At 31.9% G+C, this 19,328-nt stretch overlaps 2 protein-coding genes across 2 annotated transcripts; both read left to right on the forward strand.

Annotated features, from left to right (window-relative positions):
• Window positions 1-2,513: 2,513 nt before the first annotated feature.
• Window positions 2,514-12,649, forward strand: LOC6046912 (syntaxin-4). Its single transcript, XM_038249622.1, has 7 exons — window positions 2,514-2,856; window positions 3,465-3,545; window positions 7,208-7,304; window positions 7,368-7,619; window positions 7,688-7,761; window positions 7,820-7,957; window positions 12,318-12,649. Exons 1-7 carry the CDS (start codon window positions 2,824-2,826, stop codon window positions 12,498-12,500), a joined length of 858 nt encoding a protein of 285 aa, XP_038105550.1. The 5' UTR covers window positions 2,514-2,823; the 3' UTR covers window positions 12,501-12,649.
• A 192-nt stretch (window positions 12,650-12,841) lies between these two features.
• LOC6046913 (syntaxin-1B) lies at window positions 12,842-17,705 on the forward strand. Its single transcript, XM_001864001.2, has 4 exons — window positions 12,842-13,021; window positions 13,087-13,182; window positions 16,847-17,159; window positions 17,220-17,705. Exons 1-4 carry the CDS (start codon window positions 12,872-12,874, stop codon window positions 17,645-17,647), a joined length of 987 nt encoding a protein of 328 aa, XP_001864036.2. The 5' UTR covers window positions 12,842-12,871; the 3' UTR covers window positions 17,648-17,705.
• The last annotated feature ends 1,623 nt before the right edge of the window (window positions 17,706-19,328 follow it).

A 19,328-nucleotide genomic window follows, 5' to 3' on the forward strand; every position in this document is an offset into this window, starting at 1 on the left:
TATTTTTAAAATCTAAGATGTCCCTTACGTAACCCTTTAAACAGATTTAATTATTATTATTTTTTAGAAAAACTTGAGAAATTGATAAATCCATAAAAAATCGTTTTAACACAACCCCCAAACCCAATGTCACCCCCACTGACGATACAATTCATAATTCCGAGGTTCTAAAATTTGAAACTTTCTTAATTTTAATATTTTTCAATTATAAAACTATTTAAATCTGCAATTCTAATGTGTTTAAATTCTTACTTCAAAATTTCAATTTCTTATTTTCTATATTTGGATTTTTTTTATTTTCTTCTTTTGGAAACTTCAAAAATTAAATTTTTACAAATTCTTCAAATCTTCCAAGATTTTTATAATTAAAATTCTTAATTCTTCTTATCTTCAATTTAAAAAATTCTAAGATTCTAAAATTTTAAATTCTAAAATTCCTTAATTCTACAATTTTATAATTCTCAGTTAAAAAAATATATCTAAAAATTCTGAAGTCTTTACATATCCTTTACAATAAATTTATTACTTTTTTTATCTTTTATGATTTAAAATGCAATTTCGATAATTTTAAATCTTAATATTAAAAAATTCTGAAGTTCTGTAAATCTCATTTTTTTATTTTCGTTAAAACTAAAATTTAAAAATTGTGGGTTTTTAATTTCTAGGGAAACGAGAAAAATATTTTTCAATTTCCAGGATCCCGGGATATTTTTGAAATGGTAAAAAATCTTTTTTTAAACATAGGCTAATTAACTGCTGATAATCTTGACTTGAATCTGAACAGGGACTGCAGTTTTAAACTAGTTTTTAAATTATTTAAAATAGATAAATGTACTTTGTTGTGTTTTGGAGTTAAACCAGATTTAAAAAGTTTGAAACGATTAAAATATACATGTCTTAATTTTTACCTAGATGTTTCTAAAATTAATTATTTTAAATTTCTGAAATTCTTGAATTATCGAATTTAAATATACTTGAATTTTAAAAACGTGTTCCACTAGAAAATTCAAATTTTTCTTATCCTAAAAATTTAACTTTCCAAATTTATAAGTTCGCGTTCTGTTGGTTAGGAGCGTTCTTTTATTACGCAACGCAAAAAAATTTTTAGACTCCCTTTCCCCTCGTAACAAAATTTCCCTACATTTTTTTTCAATGTAAGAAGCGTAACACGCCTTCGACCCCCCTCCCCTCCCTAATTGCGTTACGCTCCCTTAACGCGGATAATCGAAACTTCGGATAATAGAGGCTTTGGATAATCGAGTCTGGACTGCATCTTTTTATATTTTTGTAAATAAAAAAATCTTGGATTTTACAATTCTTAAATACTTGAAATATATAATCCTAATTTCTAGATTCTTAAATTTCTAAATTTTAAAATCCTTTAATTCTACATTCCTAAGATTCTCAACGATAAAAAAATATTTTTTTTATTTTTAAGTTTTAAAAAAAATTAAAGGCGAAATTTGAAAGATTTTGAAAATTTTATATTGAATAAATCTGAAATTCTTCAAATCTAAAACTTAAACTTAAAAAAAATGTTTCAAAATTAAAAAATCTGAGATCCTTAAAAATGTATTGTTCCATTATTCTTAAATTCTAATATAATTTATATATTTAATAACAGCATTCTAGTACTTCACAGTTCTAAAATTCGATAAATATACAATTCTTAATTTCCTAGATCATTTTTTTTTAATTTTCCCAAATGGACAATTTAAAATGTTAGATATTTAAATCTTTAAATTTTTTTTAGCCGGTTTATTTTTTATCTATAAAACTAAAATGATTTTAATTATGATTATCATTATTGCAATAAGTCCGTTGCAAATATTTTTCTATGAAAATGAATAAAAAAATACGTTAGGTATTTTTGCCATTCATTAGTCTTTACTAAGAAAAGGCTATAAAATCATTCAAAAATTAAGTTCTTAATTTGACCTCTTAGGCCCATCTTCACGTATACATATTGAACCGAATTCTGAGCAAATTTCTGTGCGTATCTATGAGTCTGTGCACCGAATAAAATGCAATCAATTATCTCCGGATTGACTGAACCGATTTGGACCGTCTCATAAGAACCTAGTTAATTTTATGAATGGAAAATAAATTCAAAAAAAAAAACAAAAAATCGTTTGTCCAAGACTAAAAATTAAAATGACGTTAAGCCCACAGTAATTTGGAACCCCGAGTTGAACTTGAAGTCCTGTACAATCGGGGTTCCAAATGAATATGGTCTTAATCTTATTTTTTTATTTCTTGAAGAAAGGATACATTTTAGACTTTATTCAGAACCTTCTGCCCCACTCTCCAGTCGACACGATGTCAATTCCTTCGCTGGAGACACACTCTCGTAATTTTTATATCACCACAATATCAGCACGCGAAAACCTCTTTTTGCTCAATTTGCGCGCGGGTTTGCGCTCTCCCCACAACTACCTACACACAGCTCTTCCAGTGCTGTGTTGGTTGATCAAACCCCTTACTCCTCGCGTTGATTCAGTGATAGTGTGGCCGTTACTCAGTTAAGGCGACGTGACGATTTCGCGCAATATAATGTGGAGCAGTACAGCTGGCGAGAGCTGATTAATCGCCGGTTTTTTTTTATCACGATCGCGCGGGCAAAACACTGATTGATAAGATTAAGTTGGAAGAGTGTGGCTGTGTGCTGAGAGATAGATAGTACAGCCACCAAGATTACATCAGAGTTTTAGTACGAGATGAAAACGAAAACTGCTGGAAGGTCGTCGGTGAACGTGTGAGATATTCAGCAAAGTGGCTTAGAAAAACAAAGTTAAAACCACAAATCTTGAATCAAAACTGACCATGGTCAAGGATCGTTTGAGCGAGTTGAAAAGTGTAAGTGAGCAATTGTTTGTTACGTTACAAGTCGATCTTGGTTAGTATCTCTGCGTACTAAGAAGCCAGCTGGTCACTTGTACAGCGACCTAGAGGTTGTTAAGACCGCCGAAGGCGGCCGGCGTACGGACTGCATTAGCCGGGGTCCAATTAGTGTCAATTAGATTCAGTCGCGAACGTCGGTCGAGCGAAAAGTTGAACGGGACTGCACGCGAATTGAGAGTGAAGAAAGGAAATTTTGCAGCCTGCAGAATAAGAAAAAAAAAACTGTCGTAAAACTTGTTTCAAATCTTTTCTCACCTGTTGAAGGCGTTTTTAAAGGTGACACTGAGTCACATGTGATCAGTGCTAAGTTCTCCAGAAAAAAAACTGAGAACTGGAACTACCGATCGTAATCTGCCTCAAACGAAGTCATCGTACTCCCCCACCCTAATCGACTGTGATTCACTCTCGTCTGAGATTGGGGTTTAAGGAAGGAAAAAAAAAGAGGAGTACATTGACCACTCCATTGTGTGACATGTGAATCACACGTGTGGTTACGGTTTATACGGTGTAAATTGAGTGATTATTCTTGTTTTTGTTTGTTTCCTGTGATTGTCGGTTTTCAGAAACGGAAGTACAGCAGCGATGTCAGCCTGGATATGGTGCACACCAAGTCGCAGGAGGAGATTTTCTGCAATTTGGAGAAGGTAAGAATATTTTTTAGCATTTCATTAGGGGAAATTCTCGTTGTCCTATTTCCATCCATTTCGCCGATTCCGGTGGTGTAGTGGTTAGCGCGGTAGCCTCTCACCCCAGTAAGGCCTGGGTTCAGTCCCAGACGGACCCGGTGGCATTTTTCGAGACGAGATTTGCCTGATCACGCCTTCTATCGGATGGGGAAGTCAAACGTCGGTTCATTTGCGTAAAAGAGGTTTTGGGTGACTTCGGACGCCTAGAAATGAGCAGAAACTTGCAACAGAGACCACAAAAAACGGGAGGTCGTTAAAGTGGATTGCTACTTATTTGTCAAAACTTTTGAGATAAACTCGCTTGCTTACTTCCCTTTAGGCGCTTTGTTAGGGTAGAGTAATCATCAAAGTTATTAATAAATGTTTGTTTCTGGGGTGTAAAAGTAATTTATGGTCAAAGTTACATTTTCGCTCAAATCTTGCAATTCACACCAAAACTAATACTATTTCAATTTTTTCCGTCATTTCGTAGAGCGTAGAGTTGGGCTACATTTTCCTTTCATTGAATGCGACCAAATTTAAGAATAAACCCATAATCCAGGATTGTATCATTGTTCCCTTCTCTTTTCAGCCTTTTGGTAACAATGTGACACTTTGATTTCTCTTCTTTAAACTTTTCAAAATCCATGGCAAAGTAACAAAACATGAAGTGGAAGTGATTTTTGGCACAACAACTTATTGAGTTTTAACTTCATAAAACCAAAGATATAAAGTTATTTGTTATAAATATAAGATTTTTATATAATTTAAAATGCTTTTTAGTATAACTTTTGTCAATTGTAGTTTTAAGTTGGAAAAATAGCTTTTAAATACCCAAGACAAGTCAACTGCAATGATACAACACAAAAACATGATGTTTAGCTAGAATTATATTGATTTTCGTAGAGTGTCTCATTGTTCCTGCAAAGTGCGTCTACAATGAGACAGTTGAATAACTCTGGCTGTTAGAGGTCGGATCGATCTCATATTTTGGGCTATGTTAGAACGATTTAGTAGTAAGAAAATGCTTTCGAAATGAACTTATTGTTCATTTTTTCAAATTCCTATAAAAAAATTACAAAAATCGTTGAAAGTTGAAAAACAAAATTGTCTCATTGATGACTACTCTACCCTACTTGATTTCAGATTTAAAAAAAACCCGATTTAATATCACCAGAGGTGAAATAGAGCCTTTCTTACAAAATGATGAAACTCCGAGAAATATATTGGTGCAATTAATTTTTCAAAAACATAATGATACCATCCAGTGAGCCATACCATCCTAAATTTTCGAATCTTTTTAGGCTAAACCTCAAATGCTATTTTTTTTAAATTTCAGAAGTACATTATTTGTCGCAAGATATTTAAATTTAATTAAGAAAAACATATTGGATTGACATTATTAGAAAAAAATAAAGGGTACTCAGTCTATAAGTTTAGTCTATGATTAACCTAGAAAAATATGTATCGCTATTAAACTTTGTCGATCAATTATGAGAAGCCAGAAAGAACACTTTCACGCGCAACGTAAAACGCGCAAGCGTAAAAGCGCTGGCGTTGAAGCTTCGACTTGACGACTTGTCGAGCGAGAACGAACCGGGACTTCGAATTTGATGTTCAGTATATGATTTTGTATAAATCCAAAAAATTAAAAGGAAAAAATAGGGTAAAAATAAGACGAAAAACACTAAAATCGCTATATCTCTGGAAATACATTTTGGAAAAGCTTCAAATTTTGGGCCCAAGCAGTTTATGGAACATGTTTTCCAATGGATTTTTGTTTGAAACTGAATTCTTTTAATTTGATAGTGTTATCTGTAAAATTGATGTAAAAAATACCTCTAAAAATGGCTTTGACCACATTTACTGGTCGAAAATTGTGAATCGAAAAATAAAATGTTCGTCTCCGACCCCACGGCTACAGATCTGGCTTTTAAAAATTGTGTGTTTTACGAGCGGGTTTCCAGTGATGGAAGACACAAATTTTTAAGAGCGGATACAGACATCGCTCATGTATTTCAGAAAAAGAGCTCTCAAAAATCAGACTTTGAGTTCCGGGTTTCGAGCCAAAATTCAATCGAAAGAGCGCATCCTAACCTTCAATTTAGTAATAATTTTTAAGATTTCTGAGAAAAGCGTTTTTTTAAAAGCATACCTTAAACCTTTCTTTTGTAAGAAAGGTAAAAACGTCAAAATGTCATTTTTTATTTGTGTAGAAATTATAAAAAATTGTACCACAGACTTATTCGCTACGAAATCGGCCTTTTTTCTTTAATTTTAATTTTTGTATTTTTTAATCTGTCTGAAACGTTTTTGGTGCCTTTGCTTTGCCCAAAGCAGTTATTTTGCCTCATTAGTTTGTCCAAATAATTTTCCATACAAATTTGGCAGCTGTCCATACAAAAATGATATATGAATCTTCAAAAATCTGTATCTTTTGAAGGAATTTTTTGATCGATTTGGTGTCTTTGGCAAAGTTGTAGGTATGGCTTAGGACTACACTGAAAAAAAAGGATACACGGTAAATTTTTTTGGTGGTTTTTAATTTCACTTTTCATCAGTTTAGTGATGCGTGGCCATTATATTGAATGTTTGGCCCTTTTAAAATGCTAGTCTTGATTAAAAAAAATGAAAATATTTTTTTTCGAAAAGATCGGAAAATTTTACGAATGTTTCATATTTTAACATTGAAAATCGGACCATTAGTTGCTGAGATATCGACATTAGAAAATGTTGGATTTTTTGGGTGAGACTTAGAAATCATCAATTTTCCTGTTTTTAAACCTTTGCATGGCAATATCTCAGCAACTAAGGGTCGTATCAACAAAGTTCAAAAAAGCCTTTCAAACATATTTTTTTTAAAAGTATAAAATGAATAACTGCGACTATTTTCAAAAAAGTTAACGAAAAATGGCTATAACTTGAAAACGGTGCACTTTATCAAAATTTCACTAAAGTACTTTTTGATTGAAAATTATATTTTACATCGCAAAATGAAGTAGACAAATTTTTGCGACCAAATTTAGATTTTTTTTCTTAAATCAGTATTGATTCAAACATTCATAACTCGGTCAAAGATTTTTTGCCCATTCTGGAAATTTCTAAAAAGTTGGCATTTGATGTCCTCTAAAACATATCAGAAAAATTTTCTTTTTTTCTGAGAAAATAAAAAAAATAATGTTTTTTTTTGCAAATCTAGTTTTAGTTACAAAAAGTACAATTTTTTTTGTTGCCGCGTATACCTACAACTTTGCCGAAACCACCAAATCGATCGAAAAATTCCTTCAAAAGATACAGGTTTTTGATTTTTTACATATTATTTTTGTATGGACAGCTGCCAAATTTGTATGGAAAATTATATGGACAAACTAATGATGCAAAATGGCTTCTTTGGGCAAACCGAAAGCGCCACAAAAGTTTCAACCGGATTAAAAAATACAAAAAAATCGAATGTCCGAAATCTCAGAGAATTGCTCAGTAATCATAGTTAAGTAAGGCTACCAAAATTCGAATACCTTGCGTCTCCGTTTAATTGTTCAACTTGAAAATATTGATTGAGCCGGGAGGTAATCAATGTTTTTATTTAAATAATGTTTTTTTTATGAAAATTGTTTTTTTTTATGAAATTTTTTTTCTTCTAGTTTTCAGAGCTCACACTATGGGTCCGTACGATACGGGACAATATCGAGGAGATGCGCAAGGCAGTGTCCACCCCTTCGTTTCATTACAATGATAAAGGTAAATGTAAATTCTTGATTAGTTCTTTTTTCTCAAATTCTAAATTAACTTTTTTACGTTCAGTAATCCGCGAAAAGGTAGAGCGACGCATCGGCCAAAGCATAGACCTGTGCAAGCGCATTCACAACGCCATCAAGCGGCTGCACGAGGAGCTGGAGCAGGACGAACGGCGGGGCAGCGTTCTGTTCCGGATCAAGCACACCCAGTTCATTGTGATAAAGGACGACTACCTGAGTGCGTACCGGGAGCACGAGGAGTTTGTCAACTACTACGAGGATAAGATTAAAAAGCTGATGAAGCTGGAGGCGAAAGCGAGTGAGTTTGAGACTTGAGGAGTATGGGATTGCAATTGAACTAAAGATTTTGGTTTGTTTTGATTTTAGTGAATTACAACATCACGGATGATGAGGCGTCGGAGATGTTGGCCAGCAATCACATGGCGCCGTTTGTTGGAAATGTAACTATGGACGGTAATACAAAATTAACCAAAATTGACAACAATTCTTTCCTTTTAGATCCTAGAAGAAACGGAACAAGAGCGACAAAAGCTGAGAGATATCATGTCGCGGCATTCACATTTGATGGAGCTGGAAAAATCCCTCGTCGAGATTAGAGACTTGTTCCTGAGGATATCAACGCTGGTTATGGAGCAGGTATGTTTGGTGTTTTCAATAAGAAAACTTACCTTTCATGTATTACTTTTTTAAAGTAACGCAGTTAGCCAAGGTTGTTAACGATAAAATTATCGTTATCGTTATTTCAATAATTCTATCGGTGGATATCTTATCGCTAATAATGGACGATAACTCATTTTTAAAACTTTTTAAAAATCGACGTAATTTAATTTGAAATAGTATAAATAATGTATAAATTCTCAAAATTTTCACAAAATACCTTATTTTTCCGAAAGTACTCAAATTTGCAATATGGGTATCAAACGAAGCGAAATTTTATATGTTTTTTCACTTCATTAGAGTTTTTTTTTGAAAAATACTATTTTTTTACAAATTACCGTATTTTTTCGAAAATACTCAAATTTTCATGATTTGCAATTTTGGTATCAAACGAAGCAAAATTTTGTTCACTGTATTAAAAAAAAAAATTCTAAAATTTTCACAAAAAACGTATTTTTAAAAATATTTCAATTTTCATGATTTCTAATGTGGGTATCAAACGAAGCGAAATTTGGTATGCTTTTTCACTTCATTAGAGTTTTTTTAAATACTATAATTTTCACAAAAAAACGTTTTTTTTTTAAAATACTCAAATTTTTATGATTTGCAATATGGTTATAAAACGAAGCGAAATTTTGCATGCATTTTCACTTTTTTAGAGTTTTTTTTTGAAAATACTAAAATTTTCACAAAATAACGTATTTTTTTGAAAATATGTAAATTTTCATGATTTGCAATAAAGGTATCAAACGAAACGAGATTTTGTTTGTTTTTTCTCTTCATTCGAATTTTATTGTAAATTTTTAAATTTTCACAAAATAACGTATTTTTTGCAAATACTCAAATTTTTATGATTTGTAATATGGGTATCAAATGAAACGAAATTTTGTAGGCTTTTTCACTTCATCAGTTTTTTTTAATTCTAAAATTTTCACAAAATACCGTATTTTTTCGAAAGCACTTAAATTAGCAATATGGGTATCAAACGAAGCTAAATTTTGTATGCTTTTTACTTTATTAGATTTTTCGAAAATTCTAAAATTTTCACAAAAAACGTATTTTTTGGAAAATACTCAAATTTTTATGATTGTTTTTTTACTTTATTAGAGTTTTTTTTAAATAGTAAAATTTTCACAAAATATCGTATTTTTCAAAAATACTAAAATTTTCATAATTTTCAATATGGGTATCGAATGAAGCAAAATTTTGTATGCTTTTTCTCTTTATTAGATTTTCTTAAATTCTAAAATTTTCACAAAAAAAAGTATTTTTTTAAAATACTCAAATTTTTATGATTTGCAATATGGATACGAAAAGAAGCGAAATTGTTTTTGCTTTTTCACTTCACTAGAGTTTTTTTTTTGAAAATTCTAAAATTTTCGCAAAATAACGTAATTTTCTTGGAAATACTCAAATTTTCATGATTTGCAATATAGGTGTTAAACGAAACGAAATTTTGCATGCATTTTCACTTTATTAGAGATTTTTTTAAATTCTGAAATTTTCACAAAAAAACGTATGTCTTTTTAAAATACTAAAATTTTTATGATTTGCAATATGGTCGTCAAACGAAGCGACAATTTGTTTGCTTTTTCACTTCATTTGAGTTTTTTTTTTCGAAAATTACTAAAATTTTCACAAAATACCGTATTTTTTGAAAATAATAAAATTTCATGATTTGCAATATGGGTATCAAACGAAGCGAAATTGTGTATAATTTTTAACTTTGTTAGATTTTTTTTTGAAAATTCTAAATTTTTTACAAAAAAAAAACGTTTTTTTTTCGAAAATACTATTTTTTTTTCTGATTTGAAATATGGGTATTAAACGAAGCGTAATTTTTTATGCTTTTTCACTTCATTAGAGTTTTTTTAAATACTAAAATTTTCATGATTTGCAATATAGGTATTAAACGAAGCGAAATTTTGCATTCATTTTCACTTTTTTAGAGTTTTTTTTAGAAAATTCTAAAATTTTCACAAAAGAACGTATTTTTTTTAAATATTCAAATTTTTATGATTTGCAATATGGGTAAACATTATTTTTTTTTGAAAATACTCAAATTTGCAATATGGGTATCAAATGAACCAAAATTTTGTATGCTTTCTAAATTTATTAGTTTTTTTTGAAAATTCTACAATTTTCACAAAAAACCTATGTTTTTTGAAAATACTCAAATGTTTATGATTTGCAAAATGCTTTTCCACTTCATTAGAGTTTTTTTTTTTAAATACTAAAATTTTCACAAAATACCGTCTTTTTCGAAAATACTAAAATTTTTTGTGATTTGCAAAAAAAAAAAACGAAACTATTGGCACTACGCCCCCCGGGGCATGGCCTTCCTCTAACGTGGGATTTCTGCTCCAGCGCCTCTGACGAGACAGGAGAAACCGGGACCGACGTTTTACTTCACCATCCGATAGAAGCTCAGTGGATAAGGCGGGAATCGAACCCGCGTCTCATAGCATCATCGGGATCGGCAGCCGAAGCCGCTACCCCTGCGCCACGAGACCCACTTGTGATTTGCATTGTCACTTTATTAGAGTTTTTTTTAATTCTAAAATTTTCATAAAAAACGTGTTTTTTAAAATACTCAAATTTTTATGATTTGCATTGTCACTTTATTAGAGTTTTTTTTTAATTCTAAAATTTTCATAAAAAACCTGTTTTTTTAAATACTCAAATTTTTATGATATGGGTATCAAACGAAGCGAAATTTGTATGCTTTTTCACTTTATTTTAGTTTTTTTTTGAAAATTCAAAATTTTCAGAAAATAACGTTTTATGAAAATACATTTTTTTTTAATAATTTGAAATATGGGTATCAAACGAAGCGAAATTTTGTATGCTTTTTAATTTCATTAGCACTTAAAAAAAATACTCAAATTTTCCACAAAATACGGTTTTTTTTTTTTAAATAGATTCATTTTCATGATTTGCAATATGAGTATCAAACAAGCAAAATTTGATATGCATTTTCAATTCTTAATTTTTTTTGTTGAATCACTCAAATTTTTACAATATACTGTAATTTTCGAAAATACTAAAATTTTCAAATTTCGCAAAGGAAGCAAAATTTTGAATGCGTTTTTATTTTATAATTATTTTTTGTAAATCACAAAAATTTAACAAAATATCGTTAATTTTTCAAATTACGTAAATTTACGTAAGTAAAAAGTTAGGAGAAAAGAGTAAAGAGTAAAGAGTAAAGAGTAAAGAGTAAAGAGTAAAGAGTAAAGAGTAAAGAGTAAAGAGTAAAGAGTAAAGAGTAAAGAGTAAAGAGTAAAGAGTAAAGAGTAAAGAGTAAAGAGTAAAGAGTAAAGAGTAAAGAGTAAAGAGTAAAGAGTAAAGAGTAAAGAGAAGAGTAAAGAGTAAAGAGTAAAGAGTAAAGAGTAAAGAGTAAAGAGTAAAGAGTAAAGAGTAAAGAGTAAAGAGTAAAGAGTAAAGAGTAAAGAGTAAAGAGTAAAGAGTAAAGAGTAAAGAGTAAAGAGTAAAGAGTAAAGAGTAAAGAGTAAAGAGTAAAGAGTAAAGAGTAAAGAGTAAAGAGTAAAGAGTAAAGAGTAAAGAGTAAAGAGTAAAGAGTAAAGAGTAAAGAGTAAAGAGTAAAGAGTAAAGAGTAAAGAGTAAAGAGTAAAGAGTAAAGAGTAAAGAGTAAAGAGTAAAGAGTAAAGAGTAAAGAGTAAAGAGTAAAGAGTAAAGAGTAAAGAGTAAAGAGTAAAGAGTAAAGAGTAAAGAGTAAAGAGTAAAGAGTAAAGAGTAAAGAGTAAAGAGTAAAGAGTAAAGAGTAAAGAGTAAAGAGTAAAGAGTAAAGAGTAAAGAGTAAAGAGTAAAGAGTAAAGAGTAAAGAGTAAAGAGTAAAGAGTAAAGAGTAAGAGTAAAGAGTAAAGAGTAAAGAGTAAAGAGTAAAGAGTAAAGAGTAAAGAGTAAAGAGTAAAGAGTAAAGAGTAAAGAGTAAAGAGTAAAGAGTAAAGAGTAAAGAGTAAAGAGTAAAGAGTAAAGAGTAAAGAGTAAAGAGTAAAGAGTAAAGAGTAAAGAGTAAAGAGTAAAGAGTAAAGAGTAAAGAGTAAGTAGAGTAAAGAGTAAAGAGTAAAGAGTAAAGAGTAAAGAGTAAAGAGTAAAGAGTAAAGAGTAAAGAGTAAAGAGTAAAGAGTAAAGAGTAAAGAGTAAAGAGTAAAGAGTAAAGAGTAAAGAGTAAAGAGTAAAGAGTAAAGAGTAAAGAGTAAAGAGTAAAGAGTAAAGAGTAAAGAGTAAAAAGTCAAGTTAAAAATAAAAATTAAAATATTTTTTTTTAAATTGAATTTTTAAAATTATTTGAACACTTTTTTCACCTTTTTTGCAGGCCAGCCTGGTCCAGGTGATCGAGTACCACGCCCAGCAGGCCTCCCTCAACACGGACCACGGCGCCCACCAGCTGGAGAAGGCTCGCGAGTACAAACTGAAGGCGCTGAAGAAGAAAACCTGCCTGCTGATCTGGGTGGTCGTGGTGCTCTCGGTGCTGGTGCTGCTGATGATCATATTCTGAGCAGCCTGCAAAGCCATTCCAGCTAGCGACCAACTAACTATTTAGCATAAGTGTGTAAAGTGTTTGTGTTCAGTATGATTTACTAGAATATGTAAAAAGAAACGCCTACAGTTAGACAATCATTTAGTTTAAGACATAGACAAATAGATATCAAAATTATAATTGTTTTCTTTTGTTGTGAAAAAATGATCCAAAATCCCATTGGAGATCTAATTTCTCCAAAGCAGAGAGAGTGCGAAAACAGAGAGCTGCTCTGCTATGAACAGTGCAGCTCCGGTCGCGATATTATCAAAATCTATTATCATCAATTAGTAAATTGAGCAAAACATGTCACAACGGTCCGGCACCGCAGTTTGCTTCGGAGCGGCGTTATGACGGTGTCAGTCGTACGGCATCCGTGGTGGACTTTAGAGAGGGGTTGTGATCATCTGTTTGTAGCTTTTGATTTTCCACGGTCATGTGTTGTGGAATTCGCACTAGCTGAAAAAATGGTGAAAGATCGCTGGAACGAGATGAATGAGGTTTGTGGAAGTGATTTAATTGGGGTTCTCCTTAAAGGGTTACAAGTTGTGTTACAAACTTACAGAAAAGTGCCTACAAAGACTGGGAGTATCGATTCGTTCAGGAGCATGAGTTCATGACGCTGTACAACCAGGAACGGGTCCTCGAAGATCTGGAACGCGTAAGTTGTGATACGTGGTGGCCACTTGATTGAGACAAAATTGCTGGGAAAACATCAACAATCTTCTCAATTCATTCTTTGAATCACTTGAAATTAGATTTTTTTTCATTAAAATTGTAGGTAAGGCCAAATAGTTTATATGGTGAATCGGTAAAGGTTTAGTGGTCGCTGTTAAAATGTACATATTGGGAAAAATATTGCTTCAGGGATTTGCCGGCAGGTGGCGCAGTTCTCTTCCAAACAAGGCCAAGAGCCACCAAAGTTTTTTTTTAAATCGGTATTGTGTCACCCTAATGGTATTCCTCCTGACTTTGTATGAGGAATTAGTGCGAGTATGATAACTTCTAAATAGTTTTGTGGATTTTTTTGATTTTCTATACTGCCGTTCTACGCATAACTGTCCCATGTTCAAAAAAGTGCAACTGAGAAAACCGCGATTGAAATTTTAGAACGGCAGTATAAGGCTATTGCAAATTTTATATCATGTTTTTGTCGCCCCTTCCTTCAAAATGTCCTCAAAAAATGAGGGGGGCTAAACAAATTATTGTCTAAAACTGAAATATTTATCAAAAAAATGTTAAATTCGTTGCAACCTCTTCTGAAAATATTGCATAATGCTTATTTATGTATTTTTAACTTAAAAAAAAAATCTTTTTGCAATTCCATCGTGAAACTACTTACTTTTCCTGTCATACTTGAACGACGAAATAGCCTACTTTTCTGTACCAAAAATAACAGAATCGAATAGCAACACTTTTCAAAATAAATGCTGAAAACTTCTACTTTTCGGCACTGAACTTTTGAACTTTTTAGCACTTGTTTCGAAAAGTAATACTTTTCAACATTTTTTTGATTTAAACGATTTATTGACAAAATACATGAAATTTGACTTAAAATTTCACTCAATGGGTGTTTTTCGGAATTGCAAAAAATGTTGTATGGAACTTGTTGCAAAACTTGATTTTTTCAGCACTCTTCGAACTTATCCAACTCGATGAACCTCTTTGGATAAATGTACGACTCGTGCTGAAAAAATCCTCTTTTTGCAACTTGTTGCATAAACTACTATTATAATTTTTTTTTGAAAATTTTTTGGTAGCAGAACTGTTAAGATTCAAATGTGATACTTTCGTCTAAAAAATTTAAAATCAGACTTTTATTTATACACTAGAGGTGGTTTTTTTTATTGTGATTTACGATACAATAAAATTATAATTCATTGAACATTTTATTGTTTAATAAGGCTGGTACAAATATTTTTAAAAGTTTTTGTCACCCCCCCCTTCAAAATTGGCCCGAAAAATCAGGGGGCAAAAAAAATATTTTTACAATAAACTTCAAAATTTCAATGAAAATTCAAGTGCAACCAGCTGAAATCAAATTAAAATACATTCTCCTGCGTTTAAAATCATTTTTAGCATGTTTGGGTTTATTAAAAATCTTAAAATTTTTGAAAATTTTCGATGCAAAATCTTTTTTCGATACAATTTTTGTTTTTGTCAGATCTTAGATTTTTTGAAAACTAATGATTGCAAAACAACTGAACTAGTGTAAAATGCATTTTAAAACACTTTTTTCATTTAAATGTGAAGACTATGGCTTGTTATTAAAATTTTTATATTTTTTTATTTTTTTGCCCCCCCCTTGACCTCGGCCAGGGCCGAGGGACAAAAACTTTTTTAAATATTTGCATCGGCCTAAATTAAACTAAACTAAAATACAGGGTGGCCACTTAAGTTATGAAATCGTCAAATCGGAAAAAAGTCGAAAACTTGTGAATTATTTAAATAGAACTTTTTAATATTTTTGTAATATTTTGTACAATTTCAATTTATGTGCGCTCAATTTGTTTGAGCATTTAACTAAAAATTAAAGGTTCTTTTCTCTATTTTAATCTTTTTTAAAAGAAAACTACTAAGCCTTTGGAAAATTTAAAACGATTATGTCGTAGATTTGAATTTATTTTTGCGTAAGTTTCATAATAAAAAGGTAATAGTAATAGGGTTTTATTTTTTTTGCAGTAAACATTTTATTTTTTTGTAATTAATCGAGTTACTGCAAATATTAAAAAAAATAGTTTGAAGAATGTTTTTCTACTAAAATTTCGACTAATATGAGCGATAATGCATTATTTGTTATTTAACAGGATTTTAAATTGAAATAAAATTAAAAACATTAAAATACTGACAACTTGATAAATCAACAAAAAAAAATATATTAAATATCAAATCCACAAAATAATGAAGGAAATTATTGTTGCAGAAATTCTTTGAAATTTCGATTGTTTTAAAGAATACAGCTTTCCTCGTTTTAAAGTGATTCTTTAAAAAATAATAATACAATTTCGCTAATTTTAACTTTTTTTTCTAATTCCCCTTTGTTTTCATATTTGAACCATAAATCGTAAGCTTTATGTTTGTAAATGTTGCATAAAAATTCATGCATTTCTAAATTTTTGATTTTTTTTCAATATCTTTATACTGCCCATGTTCGCATAAATGTCCCATATGCAAAAACAGCAAGCTGAGAAAAACGCATTTGAAGTTTGTCCCATACATAAGGCTACGTGTTAAGTTTTTGCGAAAAAACTGGATTTCCTCCTGATTTCTAGAACAAAGTACTGGATGTTATAGGCTCTTTTGAAAGAGCACACAATTTTGAACAAAACTAGATCAATAACTCAAAAACGATGAAAATGCATATGGGACATTTATGCGATCATGGGCAGTATAGTAAATGTTGTTTTATAAATTTTTAAAAGGTGTAAAATTGGAAGAAATAACATTACCTATTTTATGATGTAATATTACGTCAATTTAGACTGAAAAAGTGGCAAAACACTGAGAAGGGGATTAATTTACATATTATTAGAGGAAAATTTACCCACTTTTTCTGGCATAAATAATAATAATTGTAATATTACAAAGATTTTATTTTAATGTGTCGATTTAGACTTTTTACGTTTTCTCTCAGATTCAAAATTTTGAGTGGTTCCATTTTTTATGATATTTTGGATTTTTTTTGTTAAGTTTCTATATTTAAATGAAAATGGGATTTGATGGGACACCCTATAATTAATTATTTCAAAATTTATGCAATCAGTTGCCTCAAATTGTATCATATTTTCATTGTCACTGAAACTACTCTGAATTTTAATAAGTTTGCCTACCTTTTCATAAATGTTGTTGTTTATTTTATAAACGTGATTTTAACCTTTTTTCATAAATGAATTCATTAAAAATAATTTGAAAAATAATCTAATGCTGTTTAGCATTTTTTTTATGTTTGAGTCGATAAATAGGCAATATGGCAGAAAATATTCTAGATTTAAATTATTTCTGTTAATAACACTTTTTCATACAACACATTTTCAATTTCTTACAAAACCTTACTGGTTGTATCTGAAAATGTTATTTCATAGTCTGGTTAATTTGTTCAAACATAGGTATTCAAATCAAAAATTATTGGCAGATGAAATTGAGAAGAGAAGAGAAGAGAAGAGAAGAGAAGAGAAGAGAAGAGAAGTAATTACGATAATTACGATTTTATTGTTTGGGAAATGTTTAAATTCAAGTTTCCAGTAGGTGGAAATTCTAAAATTTTTGTTAAAAACTTTAATTACAAACGTTCCAAAGATCATACCATTCACAACCACGTACAGTAGTTCACAGAGATCGGCAACCTGATACGGGACCTGCGCCGGAACATCCTGGACATTGAGGTGCACCTGTTTTCCGAGGGTTTCGCGAAGGCCCGCACCAAAATCCGCGAAAATGGCAACCTGTGCTTCCGGATCTACTCGGCGGTGCGGGCCATGCAGACCGAGCTGGACAATCGGCGTGACCAGGACGACCTGGTGAGTCGCGTACGGAGTGTCCAATTCGAGGGCGTTAAGCAGGCCTACATCCGGACGTACTGGAAGTACGACGGCGTGGTGCGGCGGTTCGAGGACACCGTTCGAAGGGGGGACATTTTGAGTGAGTTTGGTCAATTCTTGGGAGTTTCTTAATTTTAATGTTTCTTTTGACGTTTTTCAGCCTCCAACGAAGCGCTGGACGTAGCGGTACCATCGGACACGTTACTTCCCCAGACAAGACCCGCCTTGCAACGGTCAAACTCAGTGTCCCTGGAACGAGCCCGGAGCATCGTCAACAGTTTGGAGGAACGTCACCAGGAGCTCCGTGCCCTCGAGCGATCCCTCACGGAGATGCGTGACTTGTTTGTACTTTTCTCAACGCTCGTGATGGAACACGGCAGTATTCTGAACCTGGTCGAGGGAAATGTCCAGCTGGCGTCCAAGCACGTGGTCAGAGCGACGAAGGAGTTGGAAACGGCACGGGAGTACCAGTGGAAGACCCGGGCCAGGGGGTGTTTGTGCTTTAATCAGATGACCTTTATGGTGATCATTTTGGTGGTGCTGTGTGTGATTGCGTGTTTGTTGATTGTTAAGAAAATTGTGTTCTAAAATGTGTACTATTTACTGAAAAATTGTGCATTCGCCGAATACAAAAAAATAAAGCTAATACTCCTACTTAATATCTAGGTAATTGTGTTTTTGTAGTGAATCTATAAACTCCAATCCATTAAATTTTATGATTATTTTTTTGATACAACTGCTTGTTTTGCCTTACTCGCCTTACTGATAAAATGCGGTGAAATCACTCGAAAAATGAACTTCCCAATTTAACCTCCTAATCCCACCCCATCACGAATTTTTATATATTTTTTTAAATTTAGTTTTACTTTTACGTTGATCTGTAGGTCCAAATAGGCCTCGAAATAAGCCATTTTGAATCGGGACCATCCCTAAACCACGTGGACACTTTTTGGGAAATCTTTTTTTGATATGATTTTGTGGACAAAAAGTGTGAACTTTTGAGTTATGTTATGAATTGTTGAAAAAATGTAGTTTTTTTAAGAATTCAAAACTTCTCCAAAAACAATTCAGAAAATAATTTTTCGATTGAATTTGTAATAAATAAGTACTTGTGTGAATTTATGAGTAAATGCACCGTTTTCGTGTTAAAGCCATTTTGGAGCTGAAATTTTCAGAAAATATTTTTTTTAATTTTTTTATTTTTTTTAAGCAATGTTCATCTGTAAAAACCATATACAGTCTAGACTCGATTATCCGAAAGCCTCGGAAAAATTTAACTTCGGATAATCTGCCCACCATTGAAAAAATGGCTAATACACTCAACCCCCGGTGGTTGGTCACTTTTTCGTTTGACACTTTTTTAGTTTGTACCCCGTTGGTTGGTCAAAGTCAAACTAAAAAGTGACGAACTGTCACTTTTTACACGGCGCTCACGCACACTATCGAAACAAACGTTTGGTAGTGTGTGTGAACTCCGTGTAAAAGGGGTGTCAAACTAAAACGTGACCCCGTTCGTTTGACAACAGTTGGTGTCAAACCATCGGGGTTTGAGTGTATCCACTTTTGGCAAAAACGAGATATAAGCACCAGGTGGTAGAGGATGTTCCAACGCATCTCCTGGAACTTGAATTTCACTGAAATAGTGTTTAGACTTGGCTGTCGATGCGAAAAACCAAACGGCTAATATGCCACTCTTATGGGAAATTGCCTTGACAGAGATTTTGTGACAAACTCTAAAACGCGTTTTTCTCGGAATACTTGATTTGGCATAATAGCCGAATTTTCAATTATGGGCAGTAATCGAATCACGAATCAACTACGCTAAAATGATTTAGAATTTTTAAGTCCAAGATGGCTTCCAAAATGGCGGCGATTTAATATTGAAAACAGGCATTTTATTTTTTATACGCAATCAACAACTCAAACTTGACTAAAACGGGGTCGCAGAACTCGCACAAAAAATTAAATAGTACGACTTTTTTTGTTCGTGATTCGATTATCTAGTCCCATACAAACCTTCGGATAATCAAACTTCGGATAATCGATTCTGGACTGTATTTGACATGCTTTTTTTTTGTCATTGTTGATCTGACGTTTGGTTATTGAGAAAAGAACATATTCTAACAAATAATTTGGAAAGAGAACGAAAACTTAAAAAAAATGCTTCAAACTAATTCGCAGCTATTTGTTGTCTTTGAAAGACGGAAATTATTCAGCGTTTATATGTACTTCATCATCAGCTCCTTGAGAGTCAAAAAAAACCCTAGAG

This window comes from Culex quinquefasciatus, chromosome 1, assembly GCF_015732765.1.
Source record: "Culex quinquefasciatus strain JHB chromosome 1, VPISU_Cqui_1.0_pri_paternal, whole genome shotgun sequence".
NCBI classification, from domain to species: domain Eukaryota; kingdom Metazoa; phylum Arthropoda; class Insecta; order Diptera; family Culicidae; genus Culex; species Culex quinquefasciatus.